Below are 19,194 nucleotides of genomic sequence, written 5' to 3'. Positions count from 1 at the left end.
GCCCTACCGGGCTATGCATCTTGCACTGGTGCGGGAAGGTGCGGGAAGGGAAATAGGTAAGGACAGCTAGGTGGCCCCCTTAGGCACCTTTGGAGGTGATTGGCGGTTCTGGAGGCCTGTCTGTAAGGGCTTTACAGCTCCAGGGCAGGATATGGGCTGCTTCTGGGGCCAACTTATCCTCATCTACCCAGGGGTTATCCGGCCCCGGGTGGGGATGACGTGGGAAGGCCCCCCTACTCACCTACAAGGTGTGGCCGGGGTAAAGGGTAAGCAGATGGGCTTGCCCTTGCCTCAGCAGGGGCTGGTCGCCCGAGAGCTGTGTGGCAAGCTACTTGCTTATAGACAGTTCCCGGACCTAGGTTTCCCTCTGCAGGTCACTTTAAATTGGGTTTTGTTTGCTGTAATTTAATAAAGTGGCCCTTGTTCAACCCAAGCTGATGTCCCTGTGTCTTATTTTGCCCCTCGACTGCAAGCACGAGAACTGACCTCATCTCTGAGATATTGTGTGTGGATGTTATGTGCCTTCAAGTTGATTATGACTTATGGTGACCCTATGAATCAGCAACCTCCAATAGCATCTGTCATGAACCACCCTGTTCAGATTTTGTAAGTTCAGGTCTGTGGCTTCCTTTATGGAATCAATCCATCTCTTGTTTGGCCTTCCTCTTTTTCTGCTCCCTTCTGTTTCACCCAGCATGATTGTCTTTTCTAGTGAATCATGTCTTCCCATGATGTGTCTAAAGTATGATAGCCTCAGTTTCATCCTTTTAGCTTCTAGTGACAGTTCTGGTTTAATTTGTTCTAACACCCAAGTATTTGTTCTTTTTGCAAAGCTCTCCTCCAATACCACATTTCAAATGAGTTGTCAACTTTAAAGTTACATAACTCTTCTGTTGTCATTACTTTAGTCTTTTTGATGTTTAATTGTAGTCCTGCTTTTGTGCTTTCCTCTTTAACTTTCATCAGCATTCATTTCAAATCAATACCAGTTTCTGCTAGTAGTATGGTATCATCTGCATATCTTAAATTATTGATATTTCTCCCTCCAGTTTTCACACCACCTTCATTTTGGTTGTAGATTGTTTTTAAGTTGTATTTTAAAATTGCTGTAATCTGCCCTGGGACCTTTGGGTGAAGGGTAGGTAATAGATGATGATGACGACGATGATGATATAGCTTGTGGTTTGTTTGGGCAATATTCTATACTAGTTCTACTCAGAGTAGACCCACTGAAGTTAATAAACATGACTAATTTAGGTTCATTAATTTCAGTGGTTCTACTCTGAGTAGTACTTAGTTGAATACGACCTTTTGTGGTAAGTCAGAAATAAACCAAGAACAAATGTTTTATTGTTTTAATTCTGGCTTAACATTCTTTGAAAGAAACTGAGCTCCACCATCATGGAATACACCTCCTTCATATATTCTCCAGTCCCAATTAGAAGCTCATTTTAAACTTTCTTGCTCTGAGAAACCCTACCCTGAACATTCTGCTGGTGGCTTCTACCTGCAATTTATGTGTAGCAATTTATGTGTACTGCTCTCACATAAGCAGATTATGAACATTTAATCAACATTCATTATGATTTGCTGTTTCACCTGTCTTTCCAACTAATCTACAAAGGATTTATTTTCAACTAAACTATTTCGCAAGATTGTTACACAGGGCACAATTATATTTGGAGAAGCTTTGAATGCGCTAATAATTTATCCTTTTGTAAATCAGAGTTTATTGCCACCCAGATAAAAATGAAACAGATGCATGAGTATGCATTTCAGTAAGAAGAATTAAAATAAGAGGATTTCATAGATAACAAATCATATTTAGAATGTTTTGTTATGTGCCTTCAAGTCGATTATGCCTTATGGTGACCCTATGAATCAGTGACCTCCAATAACATCTGTCATGAACCACCCTGTTCAGATCTTGTAAGTTTAGGTCTGTGGCTTCCTTTATGGAATCAGTCCATCTCTTGTTTAGCCTTCCTCTTTTTCTACTCCGTTCTGTCATTTCTAGTGAATCATGTCTTCTCATTGTGTCCAAGGTATGATAACTTCAGTTTCATCATTTTAGCTTCTAGTGATAGTTCAGTTTAATTTGTTCTAACACCCAATTGTTTGTCTTTTTCGCAGTTCATGGTATGCACAAAGATCTCCTCCAACAACACATTTCAAATGAGTGGATTTTTCTCTTATCCGCTCTTTTCACTGTCCAACTTTCACATCCATACATAGAGATCAGGAATACCATGGTCTGAATGATCCTGACTGTAGTGTTCAGTGATACATCTTTGCATTTGAGGACCTTTTTCAGTTCTCTCATAGCTGCCCTCCCCAATCCTAGCCTTCTTCTGATTTCTTGACTATTGTCTCCCATTTGGTTAATGACTGTGCCAAGGTATTGATAATCCTTGACAAGTTCAATGTTCTTGTTGTCAACTTTAAAGTTACATAACTCTTCTGTTGTCATTACTTTAGTCTTCTTAACGTTCAGCTGTAGTCCTGCTTGTGTGCTTTCCTCTTTAACTTTCATTAGCATTCATTTTAAACCATTACTGATTTCTGCTAGCAGCATGATATTATCTGCATATCTTAAATTATTAATATTTCTCCCTCCAATTTTCACACCCCCTTCATCTTGGTCCAATCCCACTTTCCATGTGATATGTTCTGCATACAGATTAAACAAACAGGGTGATAAAATACACCCCTGTCTCACACCCTTTCCGATGGGGAACCAATCGGTTTCTCCATATTCTGTCCTTACAGCAGCCTCTTGTGCAGAGTATAGATTGTGTATCAGGACGATCAGATGCTGTGGCACCCCCATTTCTTTTAAAGCATTCCATAGTTTTTTCATAATCTACACAATCAAAGGCTTTGCTGTAATCTATAAAGCACAGGGGGATATCCTGCTGAAATTCCTTGGTCCGTTCCATTATCCAACATATAGACCATCTACCTGTGTGAGTTTCTGCAAGACCTGCTCCCTGCATTTCTGGCTGATTTCCACCTGGCCTGGAAGGGCGGGGCCCTGTCTTTCTCCAGCTACAAAAGCAGCAACTGCTGAAGGGGCCAGAGACCATCTACCTGTGTGAGTTTCTGCAAGACCTGCTCCCTGCATTTCTGGCTGATTTCCACCTGGCCTGGAAGGGTGGGGCCCTGTCTCTCTCCAGCTACAAAAGCAGCAGCTGCTGAAGGGGCCAGAGACCATCTACCTGTGTGAGTTTCTGCAAGACCTGCTCCCTGCATTTCTGGCTGATTTCCACCTGGCCTGGCCTGGAAGGGCGGGGCCCTGTCTCTCTCCAGCTACAAAAGCAGCAACTGCTGAAGGGGCCAGAGACCATCTACCTGTGTGAGTTTCTGCAAGACCTGCTCCCTGCATTTCTGGCTGATTTCCACCTGGCCTGGAAGGGCGGGGCCCTGTCTCTCTCCAGCTACAAAAGCAGCAACTGCTGAAGGGGCCAGAGACCGTGTGTGTGTATGTGTGTGTGAACCTGCTGCTCGGGATGTCTATTGACTACTGGGGTTTTGTTTTGTATTATATGTTATATTTTACTCTATGTTATATTTTAGTCTATGTACGCCGCCTAGAGTGGCCGTTAATTCGGCCAGATAGGCGGCCTAGAAATAAAATTTTATTATTATTATTATTATATGTTTGCAATATGATCTCTGGTGCCTCTTCCCTTTCTAAATTCAGCTTGGATGTCTGGCATTTCTTGCTCCATATATAGTAAGAGCCTTTATTGTAGAATCTTGAGCATTACTTTACTTGCGTGTGATATTAAGACAATAGTTTGATAATTATTGCATTCCCTGGGATCTCCTTTCTTTGGAATTGGGATATATATTGAATGCTTCCAGTCTATGGGCCATTGTTTAGTTTTCCATATTTGTTGACAGATTTTTGTCAATTTGGACAGATTCAGTCTCAGTAACCTGTAGCAACTCTATTGGTATGCCATCTATGATTGTACTGATATCAGATATGAGATATTGTGGTGCTCTACAAATTTGTAAAAATGCAAACACAATGTGGGTCCATCTTTTGCAGTCCAATCCACTTTCTGTGTAGCTTGGAAGAATTTGCTAGCATTTGCCTCTGAGCATATGGTGACTGCAAGATAGAGAATTACATTTTGGTATCTTTGTTGGTGTTCTTACTTTGCTTCTTTCCTGTGTTACTGCCATTTCTACAGAGAATCTAACCCAGAAAATTATATTTTGCTCATTATTCATCCTAGAAATCTGTGTTGAATTTATTTTTATTAATTTCAAAGCCTTTTTATTGGTCAATGTCATATGACGATGAATACAGTCTTTTGCGTTATAAACTGGACGTTATATTCTATTTTTGGTGAATTAACAGTTGGATCTGAAATTGCAGTTTGATGTAAAATTAGTCTTATTACAATATTTTGCTAATTAACTAATCTAACTGTTGGAAAAAACAAACTTGGCCTGCCCAAGACGCATGTGTTCTGCCTGCTATGCTTAACCCACTCCATAATGTAGGGTGGGCACGGTCAATTAAAAACAGAGCACACCTAGAAATTTGCTAGAATATATTTCACCTTCCACTGTTTTATCTTGTGCAAACTGAGACACTCTCCATGTCCATTGTAAATTGTTCTGCAGAATAGTCAGTGCCATTATTCCACAATTGGTTTTGGAGATTTTTTAGTGTTGCAAAGTGTTGCTGTACTTCACAAATTCGCAGAATCAGAAGCAAAGGAAACTAATGTACTATAGGAAACGTCACTAAAATTGCAAAGTAAATCAGACATGTTTAAAGTGACTATCTGAACTATATTTACTGTCTTAATATTGTTGCTTCTCTCTGCTAAAACAAGATCAGCAGAGCACGTCTTGTTTCTGTTTTTTGGGCTGATTGCAGTATTGCCACCACTCATCATATGCTCAGAGGCACATGTTACCAAATTCTTCTAAGCTACACAGGAAATGGATTGGACTGTGAAAGACCAACCCAAATTGTGTTTGCATTTTTACAAATTTGTAGGGCAGTACAATATCTCAGAGAGGAGGTCAGGTCTCCTGCTCCCCTGGTGCATTCACTATAGCTGCCCAATTTCCCTGCTTTTGAAAGTTTGACAGAAATATCTGTTGGTTATAGATATGTTCTTAAACCACAAGGGTTTTTTGCCTATTAGTGAATTTTCTTTTAACTTCTTTAATTAAAAATATTAACTGATATGCTGTCCTTTTCTCCACTGTCTACAGTTTACTAGAAGGTGAAATCCCAGAACTCATTTAAAGTAGAAATAGCTATTTTTATATCTTTTACACATCTTTGCTCTTCAAATGTCAATAGTCTGCTTTTCCCTCCATTTTGTTACAATATATACCAGATTTATTATGCCAAATGACATTTCTTTCAAACATATCTAATTTGTTGTAAACAGCCCAGAGAGCTTCAGCTATGGGGCAGTATACAAATGTAAATAATAATAATAATAATTTTAGAGATATAATGACAACACTCCCATAAGAGGGTTCTTCCCTAAGAAAAATGTCTGATGTAGGGGGAAATTCCATACATCTGGGCATGCAGATACTGCACTTCTGCACAACTTACACCTGGAACAGATGCCAATGTTGTCATTTCCAAGTCCAATGATTACCTCAATGATGTGTGTGTATGTTGGGGGTAAGGGGGATGGACTGAATTTAGGGGGTCCACTCTTCTCCCAAAGGGGTGAAAAGTGTTGTCAAAACTGACAGAGCATCCATCTATTTGGCAGAGAAGGGAAGATAATCCATATGTACTTCAGCAGGCATACAGCCCATTAGTGTACAAGAACATCTCTGGATCAGGGCCAATATGTTTTCTACACCTAGCGTTCTCTGTGGAAGCCATGTTAATCATTCGTGCTTGTGTATGGTACTATGTAATCATTCTGGTCCAACTTTTTAATTTTTTTAAAAAGCAATAAAAGCTTAGAAGATAAAACAACTTCCCTTTTATCTAGAACATCTTCTAGGCTTTCTCCCCTCACCCACCCCTAGCAAAATAAAGTTCTTTGGAGTTGCCAGTTTTAAAATAGTTATGATTTGTCAATCTGTTTCTCAAATTACACATTTGCACAAATTCAGGAACTCCACTGCAAGGTCTTCAGCAGTGTCACAAACACTTTATATCCCCCGCCCAGAAGCACATACAACCTTCTTCAATACTAAAGAGAACAGGAAACCCCAAAGTCACCTGGGGCTCCATAAGTGTATAAGTGCACCATGAAATGTTGGTATTTCCACCCCAGACATCCTATCATGTATATCAGTTGCATATACCACACTGATATCTCATTTGTGTGTATGAATTGGAGTGCAATTCAAGATGAAAACTTAAACAAAAATAGTACATCATTCATTTCCATCATAGTATCATTGAAAGCATTACATTTTAGAGAGAGGGAGCCAAAACTAGGCATTCTGGAAATATATCAGGTATCTACTGCAGAAAGTTTTCACAACAGAAAACAGCTTTCCAAACCTGTAAGTGCTGCAACAATGACAAATCACAAAGATAATTCACTGTATTCTTGCTCCATCTCCATTTGTGCTAAGAGCCTTAAGACTAGTTACCATTTGTTTTTCATTTCAAGTTTTCCCTTCCATGAATCCAAGAGGTGACCTCTTACCATTATCAAGTGCTCACATGTTTAAACTTTTACACAACAATAAACATGACTTTATAGATCCACTGTTCTTGAACAGGAACACAATAGCACAAAGCCAAGGTTCAGAATATCATCTGTACAATTTTAAAGATATATTCATCTGCCTGAGAAGGTTGCTTTTTTGCTAGTTCACAGATATAATGTATTGAGTCTACCTTTAATAGCCTTCTAACCACTGTAACACTTCAGTAGAACAAGGAGCAGACATAGTTCAGTGTTACCATCCAAGTGTCACAAGTATGAAGTCCTAGGTTCAATTCCTGATATCTCAGGTTAAGAAGAAGGGTTTTGGGGGGGCAGGGTGTGGTGTGATAGACCTATTTGCCTTAGACATTGGAGACTAGAGTAAGTAATACTCTAGATTCTGGTTTTGATGTACCAAACCCTATACAGCTTGGGACCAGGATTCCTGAAAAATTGCCATGCCCCTTATATACCCAGTCGATCACTGTGGTCTGCAGGCGAGGGTCTCCTGCAGATACCATCTTTTCAGGAGGTATGTTCCATACAACATTGTGGAGGTGTTAGATGGGAGCCTCAGGAGTAAAGACGGATGCCCTTGAAGGCTGAAATTATAAACACAGTTACTAAGGGACTAAGCCCCACAGAACTCAATGGGACTTACTTGTGAGTATATATAGTTTGGATTGTGCTTTTGGTAACGTTTGACTAGGGATCCTCTGCAAAGATATCCATATCCAAGTACGGTTAGCAAACCGCTGCCTGGAATGCCCTGCCCCTATCTTTTAACATGGTTGCTCCAAACTTCTTTACAAATTTGACCCTTCAGAAAGAGATCTTAGAAATGAGTAAGAGTAAGAAGATTCTCTACCCTTTTCTGTCTCCCCTGTGGGCTGCTATAAACTCACTTTGACAGCCAACCGAATTCCAGTAAGTAATTGACAGAGAGAAAACACCGATGGTTTGGACTACCTTCACAGGCAGCAGCTTGTGAATTCTCTTTTACCACTATTGGGCAAGAAACAAACTGTCATGCAACCAAGAAGATGCATCATCACTGGGTTTAAAGGAGTTGAGCTGAGTGCATGGAACCACTGTTGTTGCTTCTATGGATGTAAGGGAGTGAGGTTAAAGGTAAATGAAATGCAAATAGAAAAAGAAAAAGAACAAACAGTAATGGTTTCCTCAATGAAATAGTATACCAACCACAACAAGGTTCTTATGAGTAAGACAGAAAACTCAGTATCCCACAACCAGTCAGGATTCCTAACCAAAACCCAAAACTAAAAAAATCCTGGCAGCCACTCAGGCAATGTCACAGAAAACCTTATGCAGCACAACCTGACCCGGGAGCTGCACTTAGTGCAGAATGCTGTGGCGCAATTGCTGACATGAGTGAGACCCTATCAGCACATAATACCTCTGCTCTGAAATCTGCATTGGTTGCTGATTTGCTAGCAGGCCAAGTTCAAGGTGTGCTTTCCATATTACAGGTACCACATAATATTGTTCTGCCCTTGTAAGAAATCAGTCCTTTAGTGTAGCAACACCTACACTTTGGAACTCCCTGCCTATTGACATTAGGCAGGTGCCTTCATTGTACTCTTTTGAGCACCTGCTAAAACATTTTTGTTTAGGCAAGCCCACTCAGGCATGTAGAAGCTATTGTGTTTTTTACCTGTTTTTAACTCATTGTTGGTTTTATTATTTTGAATGTGTTTAAATACCTGTCTTGAACTGCTTCTGCCAATAATATATGCCCTACCACTGAACTACACCCTTCTGGTGTTTAAAGAAGTATATCTTAAAATTGTTCTTTTCAATTCAGTAATGAATGCACAGCATACCTAGGGCAGATCCACACCATTCATTTAAAGTATATTCAACACACATTTGAAGCACATGAATTACACCATGGTATCCTGGGAACTGTAGTTTGTTAAGGGTTGTGGGAACTATAACTGTGAGGGAGAAACTGCGCTTACCAGGATACTTTAGGGGAAGTCATGCACTTTAAATGTGCTTTATCTGCTTTAAATGTATTGTGCGGAACTACATAATAAACTTTGCCTGCACGTAAATCATTTTAATTAATTTTTTTTAATGGAAATGAGCTATAAAGTTTACTGGGTGACCATGGGCTACTCACCATCTCTCAGCCTAATCTGCCCCTCAGGGTGAAAACAACAGAAGGGAACCATGACTACCCTATGGAAGAAGGGCACGCTTAAAATGTAGAGGAAAGAATCCTGTAAAACCATAGTATGAACTCAGATACACATCAGGACATAGTATGAAGGAATATTTATATAAGCATGACTTCAAAGATGTTTATTATTTACACAACCTGTAAAACTACTTATAGTGCAATCCTATGTTTGTTTACTCAGAAGCAAGTCTCAATGTATTCAATGAGGCTTACTCAAACAGGGAAGCATGCAGAGAACTGCAACCTCAAGTGATAAGGAAATTCACTCATCCAAGCCAAAATTCAGAATCATGCCACTTTACGCTGTTTTGCAACTGTTTATAGTTATTTTTATGGTTACTGGATTTTAAAGGGATTTATTTCTTATTGTAAGCTGCCTTGGTTTCTAGTCAGCAACTCTACCTCACAGGGTTGTTGGACAAACTCCATATACTGTACACACACACACCGGAGATGTAAAAATATGTACACCCCATATAATAGGTTATTGTAAAAACCAGTTGGTTATTACAGAACATTTTTTTACAGAATAAAACCAGTATTAGTTTCCTGCATAATAAAAACAGTGACACCTAAGTAAGCCCTGCCTAATTGCTTTAAAAATAGGATGGGGGGGGGAGGAGAAAGATTTACAACACAAACACAAATCTTTGTTATGTTCACTCAAAAGTCTCTTTAATTTACAGCACAATCCTAACCATGTCTACTAAAAAGTAAGTCTTATTGAATTCAATAGGGTTTACTCTGGGAATGTGGGGTTAGCATTGCAGCTTTACTCCCTGAAAAGCAAGTATTGGATTGAAGCTTCATATTGGGAAGGCTTTCAAAACACTGCCCTCTTCAACAGCCCAAGAAAATTTATAACTTGTTTGTCTCCTGCACACAAGAGAGAAAAAGACTGAAAACTATGTACCGTATATTCCGGCATATAAGACTTTTTAACCCAGGAAAATCTTCTCAAAAGTTGGGGGTCGTCTTATACGCCCAGTTGTCTTATACACCGGAATATACGGTATTTCTCCTGCTCGCAGCCTGGCCCGGCGTCCCCTCCCCTGAGGGGAATCCCCATTGCTCCTCCGTCCCGCCATCTCCGCCTCCTCCACCGCGGCGAAGGCGGCGCCCTGCGCGGCCTCGTCCTCCTCCTCCTCCATCGCAAAATGGCGGCCGGGGTGGGGAGCAGCAGCAGCAGCAGCCTCCCTGCGTCCTTCTCCTCTGTGGCGGCCTCACCTGCGCCGCCTCCCACCGCTGCTGCTGCTCCTACGCCCACGGCTGCTCAGGCGAGCGACGGGGCCGCGGTGGCGGCAGCCGCTCCTCCTCGGGCGGCCAACGGCGGGCTGCTTTTGTTGCTCTCGCTGCCACAGGCCGCGCCAGCGCCTCCGCTGACGCACAACCACCGGGCGGCGGCAGCAGCAGCAGCAGCGGGAGGCGGCGGAGGCGGGAACCCGCTGCCGACAGCTGCCCCTGCGGCCTCCTCCTCGGCGCCCTCCGCCGCCGCCTCCGCCTCCGGCCCGCTGGTGCCGCGGGAGCCGGCCTACAACTGGCAGGCGACGAAGCCGACGGTGCAGGAGCGCTTCGCCTTCCTCTTCAACAACGAGGTGCTCAGCGACGTCCACTTCTTGGTGGGCAAAGGCCGCGCCGGAGCGCAGCGCATCTCTGCCCACAGGTCGGTGCAGGCTATGGGGCGAGGGGGCGCTGGCCACGCAGGGAAGAAAGGGGAGAGGGACGCTGGCTTTTTAAACGGGGATCAGGGTCAAAAGTTGGGGGTCGTCTTATACGCCCAGTCGTCTTATACTCCGGAATATACGGTACTTACTCAATTTATGAGGTTTTCAGATAAACAGGAAAAAACAACAGATCTGGAGAGGACCCCAAAAATCTGCTTCTGTGTTGGTTGGTTTTTAAGATGTTTTTAAAACTTTCGTATTTTTTTTAAAAAAGATGTTTTTAAAGATGTTTTGTTTTAATACATTGTAAAGATGTTTTGTTTTAATATATTTTAAAGTCTGTTTTCAAGATGTTTTAGAGTGTTTTTAGTGTTTTGTTTGCCACCCTGGGCTCCTTCTGGGAGGAAGGGTGGGATATATATATGAATAAATAGATAAATAAATGCAAGGCAATATGATCCATAGTCTGATTTAACCTAATAAAGTCACAACCCTGTGCATACTTACTTGCAAGTAAGTCCCATTCAATATAGTAGGACACACTTCTGAGTGTGAAAGACTAGGCCACATCATACACTCATGACATAGATCAGGCATGCCAGAGTTGTGTAAATATAAAACGTATGGAACTCAGAAAGAGTAACTTTCTTATTGTATAAAATGCAGGCGTATGAGCTTTTGGCTTTAAATTTTGAATGAAGAGTAGCTCACATGAATTGCTGAGGAAAGAGAAAATGCTTAAGACTTAAACGGAAAAGGTTTCTATCAATCATATACTATTAGGAATATAAGCTGACCAGTGTAATTGCAGCATTTGAATGTCTTAAATGGTAGACAAAATAATCATTCCCCAAATAGGCTTTATGTTACCCTTTTCCCTTCTCAGCAGTTCTGCCCAACTCAGCAACTTGCGTGCATCCACTATTTCCCTATGGAAGTTCAAGCAGAGCTTGAAAAAGTTACTTTTTTGAACTACAACTCCCATCAGCCCAATCCAGTGACCGTGCAGGCTGGGGTTGATGGGAGTTGTAGTTGAAAAAAAGTAACATTTCCAAGCTCTGGAAGTTGTTCCATTTGCTATTGTTTCTTAGACTGAGAAATCTTTTTCCTATTCATATAGGTCATACTGATCTTGAATGGGCCTTACAGAGAGATGGCTTCAGGCCCAAGGGAAATATAGTTACATGTAGTATTGGCATCCCCCAAAAAATGTTTTTTAAAGTTTTAGAAACCCACAGGAATAGATTAACATGCAAAAATCTAGTAGCACACAAGAAAGCTCACATCTGTCAACTTCAGGAGGCTCTCTGCTTTGTGAATCTTTTCCCAATTTTCTAGGTCAGCTATTGGGAGAATGATTAGCAAATGTTCATTGCTGTCCTTGGAAGGGAGGGGGAGGTCCAGACTGTGGAAGCACTCTGTCACTTTAGCTTTGCTAGTTGGTAAGAGGAATCCAGACTGGCCATAATCTCCATGCTCCACGCTCCTGGTCACCAAATCCAAAGTCTAATTTAGTGGACTTCTGGACCTATGACCCATTTCTAACTTCGTCAATAACACGAGAACCACTTTTAATTGATTATCCTACATATAGTTCATTCTTTCTCTTCTCTTTCTCCTCATTTTGTATTCCACAACCAGCATCATGTAGTCAAGAGATGGGGAACTTGCAGCCTTTCAGATGTTGTTGGACTAGAACTTCCATCATCCATTATCATCACCATGCTGGCAGGAGATGAGGGGGAGCTAAAGTCCAGCAACATTTGGAGGCCAAAGGTAGCCCCCATCCTTGAAGTAGCCATTATGCTGTTTTCTTTCTCACGAATCCCAACCAGAACAGGAACAGTGCACAAATTCCTCAGAATCGTCTATGATGTGGAAGGGAATATTGGGGTTTGCCTCTGAGATTTTTATTTGCTGCTTAATTTTTTTTAAAAATAAATAAATTAGGAAACAGGTTTGATACTGACACAAACCACTTTACATATAGTTGCAACTCAATTGCACAAACAGCTGAAGATGAATGAATTGAAGCACAGTGTCAAATGGTGTTTTTCAGGAAATGTGAAACACTTAGAGCAAGAGGTAGAGTGTGGAAAGGGGTAAACAATGTGTGGAAGAAAGAATGAACCGCCATTTTTGATTTCCTTTTCTTTCCCTTAGTAACTTTCACATTGAGCTCTACAGCTAACACCCATGCACAAAGATGGCTTCATGCAGAAACTAGGGTTGCCAACTTTTTTCCTGAATAGATTGTTTAAACAATGTAAGAATTCTAACATTGGTTTAAAAGAGCTGAGGTACTTTCATTTGGTATTTTCTCATTTTAGTATACAATTTCTTAGTTCTGTATTTAGGTTTTATTTCTGTGGAACACTTTTTCCAGTAACTAGTTTGGATCTCTCAGAGGTTGGCAAGGGATATTTTCCTCTTACATTTACCCTCTGATATGCCAAGTGGAAACAGAGGAGATATGCAACCACACTACACCTTTTGGTTTTGAAATGCAGTATGCTACCTGCCATTTTTCACTCATTATAATTAACTTCTTATATCTAGCTCTGGTTGCTATGTTTATCTCTAGGTAGTTGCAAGTTGATTTCTTATCATTTGTGCAAAGTAATATATTGCAAGAGAGAACTGTATAATAGGAACATATGAAGCTCCCTCATGCTGAGTCAGACCATTGGTTCATTTAGCCCAATAAAACTGATTAGCAATGTCTCTCCAGATTTTCAGATAGCAGTTTTCCCTGTCCTACCTGGAGATGCACAGATTGAACCTGTTACTTGTTGCATGTAAAGCTTGAGGCTTGGGATCTGATTATTTCTGCATTACCCTCTGTTAAGGTTTTCTGGGTGGGCCTTGCAGGCACTAAGAAAAAACATCTCTGACAAGTCACAAGCTATAGAACTGCCTTTAGAGCATAATGTTTGCATTGATGGCGGCCTTTAATTACAGAGGGGTTTGGGGCATTTTAAAATATAGTTATTTTCAACATGCCAATCGTTTAAATAAAAATAAAACAAAAACTACTCTCTCTCACACACACACACACACATTTGCTGGTGCTGAATCCCAGAGAAATAGAATGCCCTCAGGCTTTTTTCCATTACGAGACCATTTCAGATATAGTGTTAGTCCTGAAAGAATTCCCACCCCCCTCACCCACATAATAAACAGGAAAATTCCTCAGCTATTAAATGAAATGTTTATATATACATACGGGTGCATCCTCCTTCTTCAAAGCCATAAAATCCATGAGCGCAGCGGTCACAGTTCTTTCCTCCAACACCCGGCTGGCAATGGCACTGTCCAGTCTCATCACAGTCAAAAGATTTGGATCCAAATGAGTTACAGTTGCAAGGAACACAGCCTCTAGATGACTGTACTCCAAAAGTTCCAGGCTATCACGGTAGACAGAGGGAAATCATTTAGCAGAAATAAAAATAACATGCAATACAAAAGAAAAAAAACTGTGAGGGAGTATGGATCTTTGAAAGAACAATGAATGTGGGTGAGACAGTGAGTTTAATTCTTAGAGATTAAAACAAGTATGGTTCAAACCTGGCACCTCTACTTATAGTCCAAATCACCCAAATTCATGCTTAACTTCATGAACTGAGCAGGGGGTTGGTATTGACGACCTTCCAATTCTACTATTCTATGATTCTAAGTCTGAAATGAATATTAAAATACCCACATTTGAAATACAAAGAAGCCAACTTTGAATTGTGCAAGCTCCAAAATTAATTTATAATCTGATTCATTTGTCGTCATCATTAAGGAATCAGTGTAACATTATAGCACACATTCTAAATTCAGAATTTGGAGCACTTTTCACAACCAGCTTTTACTCTGCACCCCTGATGTGTCTAGTAATAAAGGGTGGCCTTACAGATGAGTCTTCATCAGCCATTGGCACCATGACAAGGATTTAGACTTACCACAGCAGCTATCACTTGTCCACAGGTGACAAGTCTTACAGAAAGTTCTATCTTATAGAAATTTGCCTCCCTACTGCATTATATACTGTGGGCCTCTTGTGGTGATGTGGAGGTCAATTGTGTCCATTCAAAGTGAGCATAGGGGAAATGATTATGTATCCTAGGCTATCCCACTATCTCTGCCTCTCCAGCCAAAGGCTGACATCACTACCTGCAATGCTACTGCTTAAAATTATTCATGATATGGAACTGCTAAGATTTGCTAAAATAAAACTATATCAACATAAACCTGTATCAGCAGCAACAATTTGTACAACACCTTTGATCCAATAATGCCCCCTTTGAGGACAGCACGCATTTCACTGCTAGTGTGTACAATCCCAACGTGTGCCCTTGGAAACCTGTGGTAGGGCTCCACAACTAGAAACCTCTTTTCTAAATTCAGCCTCATTTGCTTAGAATGCTCAGTCCACTAGTTAAAGTAGAAGTCTGTGCAATAAGATTTACAAGCAGGCTACTGGGATGGGGATGAAGGAGTTAGCTTCTGTCCAATGTATGAGCTATAGTCCTGGAATCTAATCCACAAAGGCAGACCCACTTCTGCATGGAATCAGCTGGCCTTGTTCAGATTACAGGCCCAGAGGCTGAAGTTGCTTCCTCATGCAAAGCCAAGTAAGAACAATACACATGCAAATTATCCACATTTTCACTGCTGTATACTGTGATTATTACTACAGCAACATGTCTCTCATTAAGAAAAGGAAGGAAGATCTCCACCCATGCTATTAAATCCTAAAGTAAATGTGAAACCATCTTTTTTTATGCAAAAGGAAGACAAAAAGGAGGAAATCTCCCAACAGCCATTTATAATAACATCATGAAGTTAAGTGAGTACAGCCAGCAAGCAACTCTCCCCTAAATCACCAGTTTGATAGAAGTAAATTCTGTTTATAAGGGTAAAAAGCAGAAAATAAATTCTGTTTTAGGCTAAAATTCTTTGCCTAACCAACAATTATATCAAGAAGTTTAGTCAGTGGCTGCAATTCACTAATGAAGGCAACTACAAGTTTACATATCCACCAACTAAAAGTACGTTCTGTTAATTGTTTTCCCACCAAAATGGTGAATTATCTAATAAGTGTGATGATGCATTTCTCCTGTACTACTGTGACTCTCTAGATTGAAAGAACTGCACAACTAATTCAGTTAACCCAAACAAGCTTACGACTTCTTTATCTTGAACAGCAGACACCCCCCAAGCTTTATGACAGCCTTCCCCAATCTGGTGCCCTCCATACATCTTGGATTTCCACTTCCATCAGCCCCAGGCAGCACGGACAAGTTTTGGGAAGATTGCCATATGGCAATTCTCCTTTGGAAAATGAAGGGGGTTTCAAAAGAAATTTGTAAAATGGCACAAGGAGTTCCCAATAAAAAAAAACAAGAGAGGTATTACCTTGGTTACACTCAAGCCCTTGGGTTGGCCTAAAGTAGTTCTGTGGGCTATGGTTTAACTGTTAAAGGATGCTGGTGCATGCATGTTGCTGTTTGCTTTCTTAAAATAGTATCTGGCATAATATTTGCTGTTCATGCTGACTTCTAGCCATTGATTTTGAAAACCACTACAAGTGCTTGAAAAACTTCCTTCAGAGCATGTGTTGGCCAGCTCACAATCACATCCACACATGGCACCACCAGTAGCTAGAAGAGCACACAAGTGTGAGGGAAAGCTTATATTTACAGTTATTTTTATAGAGGATTAAACTGGTGTTACTCAAGAACAGGAAATCATAATAAAGTGGGTAACTAATATTATCCAAGTTCCTATGTAACTTTTTTTCTTTTATGTGTTAATTTGTATGTCTGTGATGAATTTATGGTCAGTATTACCTTAAAATATTTTATTCTCATAAAATGCTTGTAGAAGTATTTCCTAGATATTGCCACCCCAATTTCAGTGATCATGGGTAGAGGGAAGTATAGCCATGGGGAGGTGGTGAATTACCATGGAAGACGAAGGCAAGGCTATATACGCCTTGTTCCTTGATGCCACTCCTCTCATGGATTGGTTCCTTGTTGCTCTTCCGCTGTGCCCACTGGCCTGTGTGTGTTGTTGTTTAAAGCCAGACTGGTATACAATAAGACTACACTCATCCGTGATTTGATCGTGGATGAAGGTGCCGATTTAGTGTGCATTACCGAGACCTGGGTGGGTGGGTGAGCTGGGAGGAGTTGATCTGACCCAGCTTTGCCCACCTGGATATTCGGTGCCACACCAGCACAGGCTGCAAGGACGGGGGGGGGAGGAGGAGTTGCTGTGGTCTACAGAGCTTCCATCTCTGTCACCAGGGAAACCACTCTGTCTTGGGGCTGGCTGTGAGGGCCTGCACCTTGTGATCTAACCACTCCTGAAAAAGCCCACCCTGGACCCATTGGTTTGTGACAATTACCGACTGGTCGCAAATACCCCCTTCTTAGGGAAGGTGACTGAGAGGGTTGTGGCACAGCAATTGCAAGTACTCTTGGATGAAACAGATTATCTTGACCCATTCCAGTCTAGGTTCAGGCTTGGTTATGGGACTGAATCGGCCTTGGTCGCCCTGATGGATGACCTTTATCGGGAGAAGGACAGGGGTAGTGCGATCCTGTTACTCTTACTTGATCTCTCAGTGGCCTTTGATACCGTTAACCATGGTATCCTTCTGGGCTGACTTGGTGAGATGGGTATTGGAGGCACTGTTTTAGAGTGGTTCCGATCCAATCTCCAGGGTCATTTTCAAAGAATAGCATTGGGTGATTGTCTTTTGGCCCCCTGGGCAGTTGTGCTCTGGGATGCCGCAGGACACCGTCTTGTCCCCCATGCTGTTTAACAGCTATATGAAGCCCTTGGGAGCAGTCATCAGGAGATTTGGGGGAAGGTGTTAGCAGTATGCTGATGAAACCCAGCTATATTTCTCCATAATATCTGAATCGGGAGAGGCCATGCAAGCCCTGGACCGCTGCCTGGACTCGGTGGTGGGCTGGATGAGGGCCAATAAACTGAGTCTGAATCCTAGTAAGACGAAGGCGCTGTGGGTTGGTGGTTCCCGAGTTCAGATAATTAGTCAGTTGCCTGCTTTGGACAGGGTCGTACTCCCTCTGAAAAAGCAGGTCTGCAGTCTAGGGGTGCTCCTGTATCCATCTTTGTCACTAGAGGTCCAGGTGACTTTAATGACTAGGAGTGCCTTTTTCCAGCTTCGGCTGGTAAGACAGCTGTGGCCGTTTCTGGACCCGGATAGTCTGACCACTGTTGTCCATGCACTGGTAACCTCTAGGCTGGATTACTGTAATGCGCTCTATGAGGGGCTGCAATTGAGGTTGGTCCAGAAGCTGCAGCTGGTGCAACATGCGGTGGCGAGACTGCTCACTGGGGCAGGGTATCGCCAACATGTCACCCCACTGCTGAAGGAACTGCACTGGCCACCCATTTGCTACCGGGCCAAGTTCAAGGTTCTAGTTTTGGTGTACAAAGCCCTATACAGCTCGGGACCAGGATACCTGAAAGACCATCTTATCCCTTGTATACCCAGTCGATCACTGCACTCTGCAGGTGAGGGCCTTATCAGGAGGTCTGTTCTGCACAACATAGGAAATGGACCTTTAGTGTGGCGGCACCTACCCTGTAGAATTGCCACCCTGGGTTCCTGCTGGGAGGAAGGGCAGGGTATAAATCAAATAATAAATAAATCAAAATAAATAAAATTCCCTACCCTTAAATATTAGACAGGTGCCATCTCTGTTATCTTTTCGGTGCCTATTGAAGACCTTCCTCTTTCAACAAGCCTTTTAAGTTGAGACGTTATCTTAGTCTGTGTCTATGTTGGAAATGCTTTTTAATATTTTTTTAAACCTTTTTTTAAAAAAACAATGTGTTTTTAACCTTTTTTAAAAAGATGTCTTGAAAGCTTTTAAAATGATTTTAAAGATGTTTTGTTTTAATGTATTTTAAAGTCTGTTTTTATGATTTTTTTAAAGTGTTTTTAGTGCTTTTGTTTGCTGCCCTGAGCTCCTGCTGGGAGGAAGGGCAGGATATAAATAAATAAATAGAAATATTTGTGAGGGTGTTGACTGCTGGGCTGATATGCATAAAATGTTTAGCTCATTATCATTTCTTTTCTGGAAAGTCTGCATTTTATCATTATAATTTTCTCAGTCTTCCCAGATGAATTACCCCCATTTTGAGGAACTGTGAACTTCCTGTGGCCAACTGTCTCTCTTCCACAATGTAGGAAGCAAATAGGAAGATAAGATGCAACTTCCCCCCACGCCAAGTTCATACCTCCCAGATATGGGAGGGTGCAAATGGAACTACCTACAGAGGAAAGATAAACAATATTTACCTTTCAATGTTTTGTTTCTAAAAGTGCCTTTGTCAGGGAGGGGCCTTGTGGAATCTGAGAAGGGGTTGTGGGAGAGGGCTGCTGTGAGAAATTTGAGGAGAAAAGTGGTCGGTGGCTGGTTTGCTTCTTTTTGAGAGGAGAAAACCTTACCTTTATTCTAAGAGTACATAACCAGAGTAAAAGTAAAGCAAGTAGGTGGGAAAGCGATCACATTATTTACCTGTAAATCCTGATTTACAGGCATATCTCTGATGCACCACAGTGCAGTAGCATGAATCCTAGACTCCAACTAAATTCCAGTAAGCTCATTGAGATTTATTGTCAAATCAGTGT

General features: G+C 41.5%; 1 protein-coding gene across 10 annotated transcripts in view; it reads right to left on the bottom strand.

Moving 5' to 3' along the window:
- The window catches only part of LAMA2 (laminin subunit alpha 2), a 748,112-nt gene that overhangs the window by 249,182 nt on the left and 479,736 nt on the right, over window positions 1–19,194 (bottom strand). For all 10 annotated transcript variants that reach the window (XM_061623807.1, XM_061623808.1, XM_061623810.1 and 7 more), the window contains one exon: window positions 13,762–13,942. In XM_061623807.1, coding sequence (XP_061479791.1) covers window positions 13,762–13,942 — 181 coding nt within the window. The remainder of the gene's footprint in view (window positions 1–13,761; window positions 13,943–19,194) is intronic.

This window comes from Rhineura floridana, chromosome 4 (genome assembly GCF_030035675.1).
Source record: "Rhineura floridana isolate rRhiFlo1 chromosome 4, rRhiFlo1.hap2, whole genome shotgun sequence".
Taxonomy (NCBI): domain Eukaryota; kingdom Metazoa; phylum Chordata; class Lepidosauria; order Squamata; family Rhineuridae; genus Rhineura; species Rhineura floridana.
Note: the sequence above shows the minus strand (reverse complement) of the source record. Positions and strands in the feature narration are given on the sequence as shown.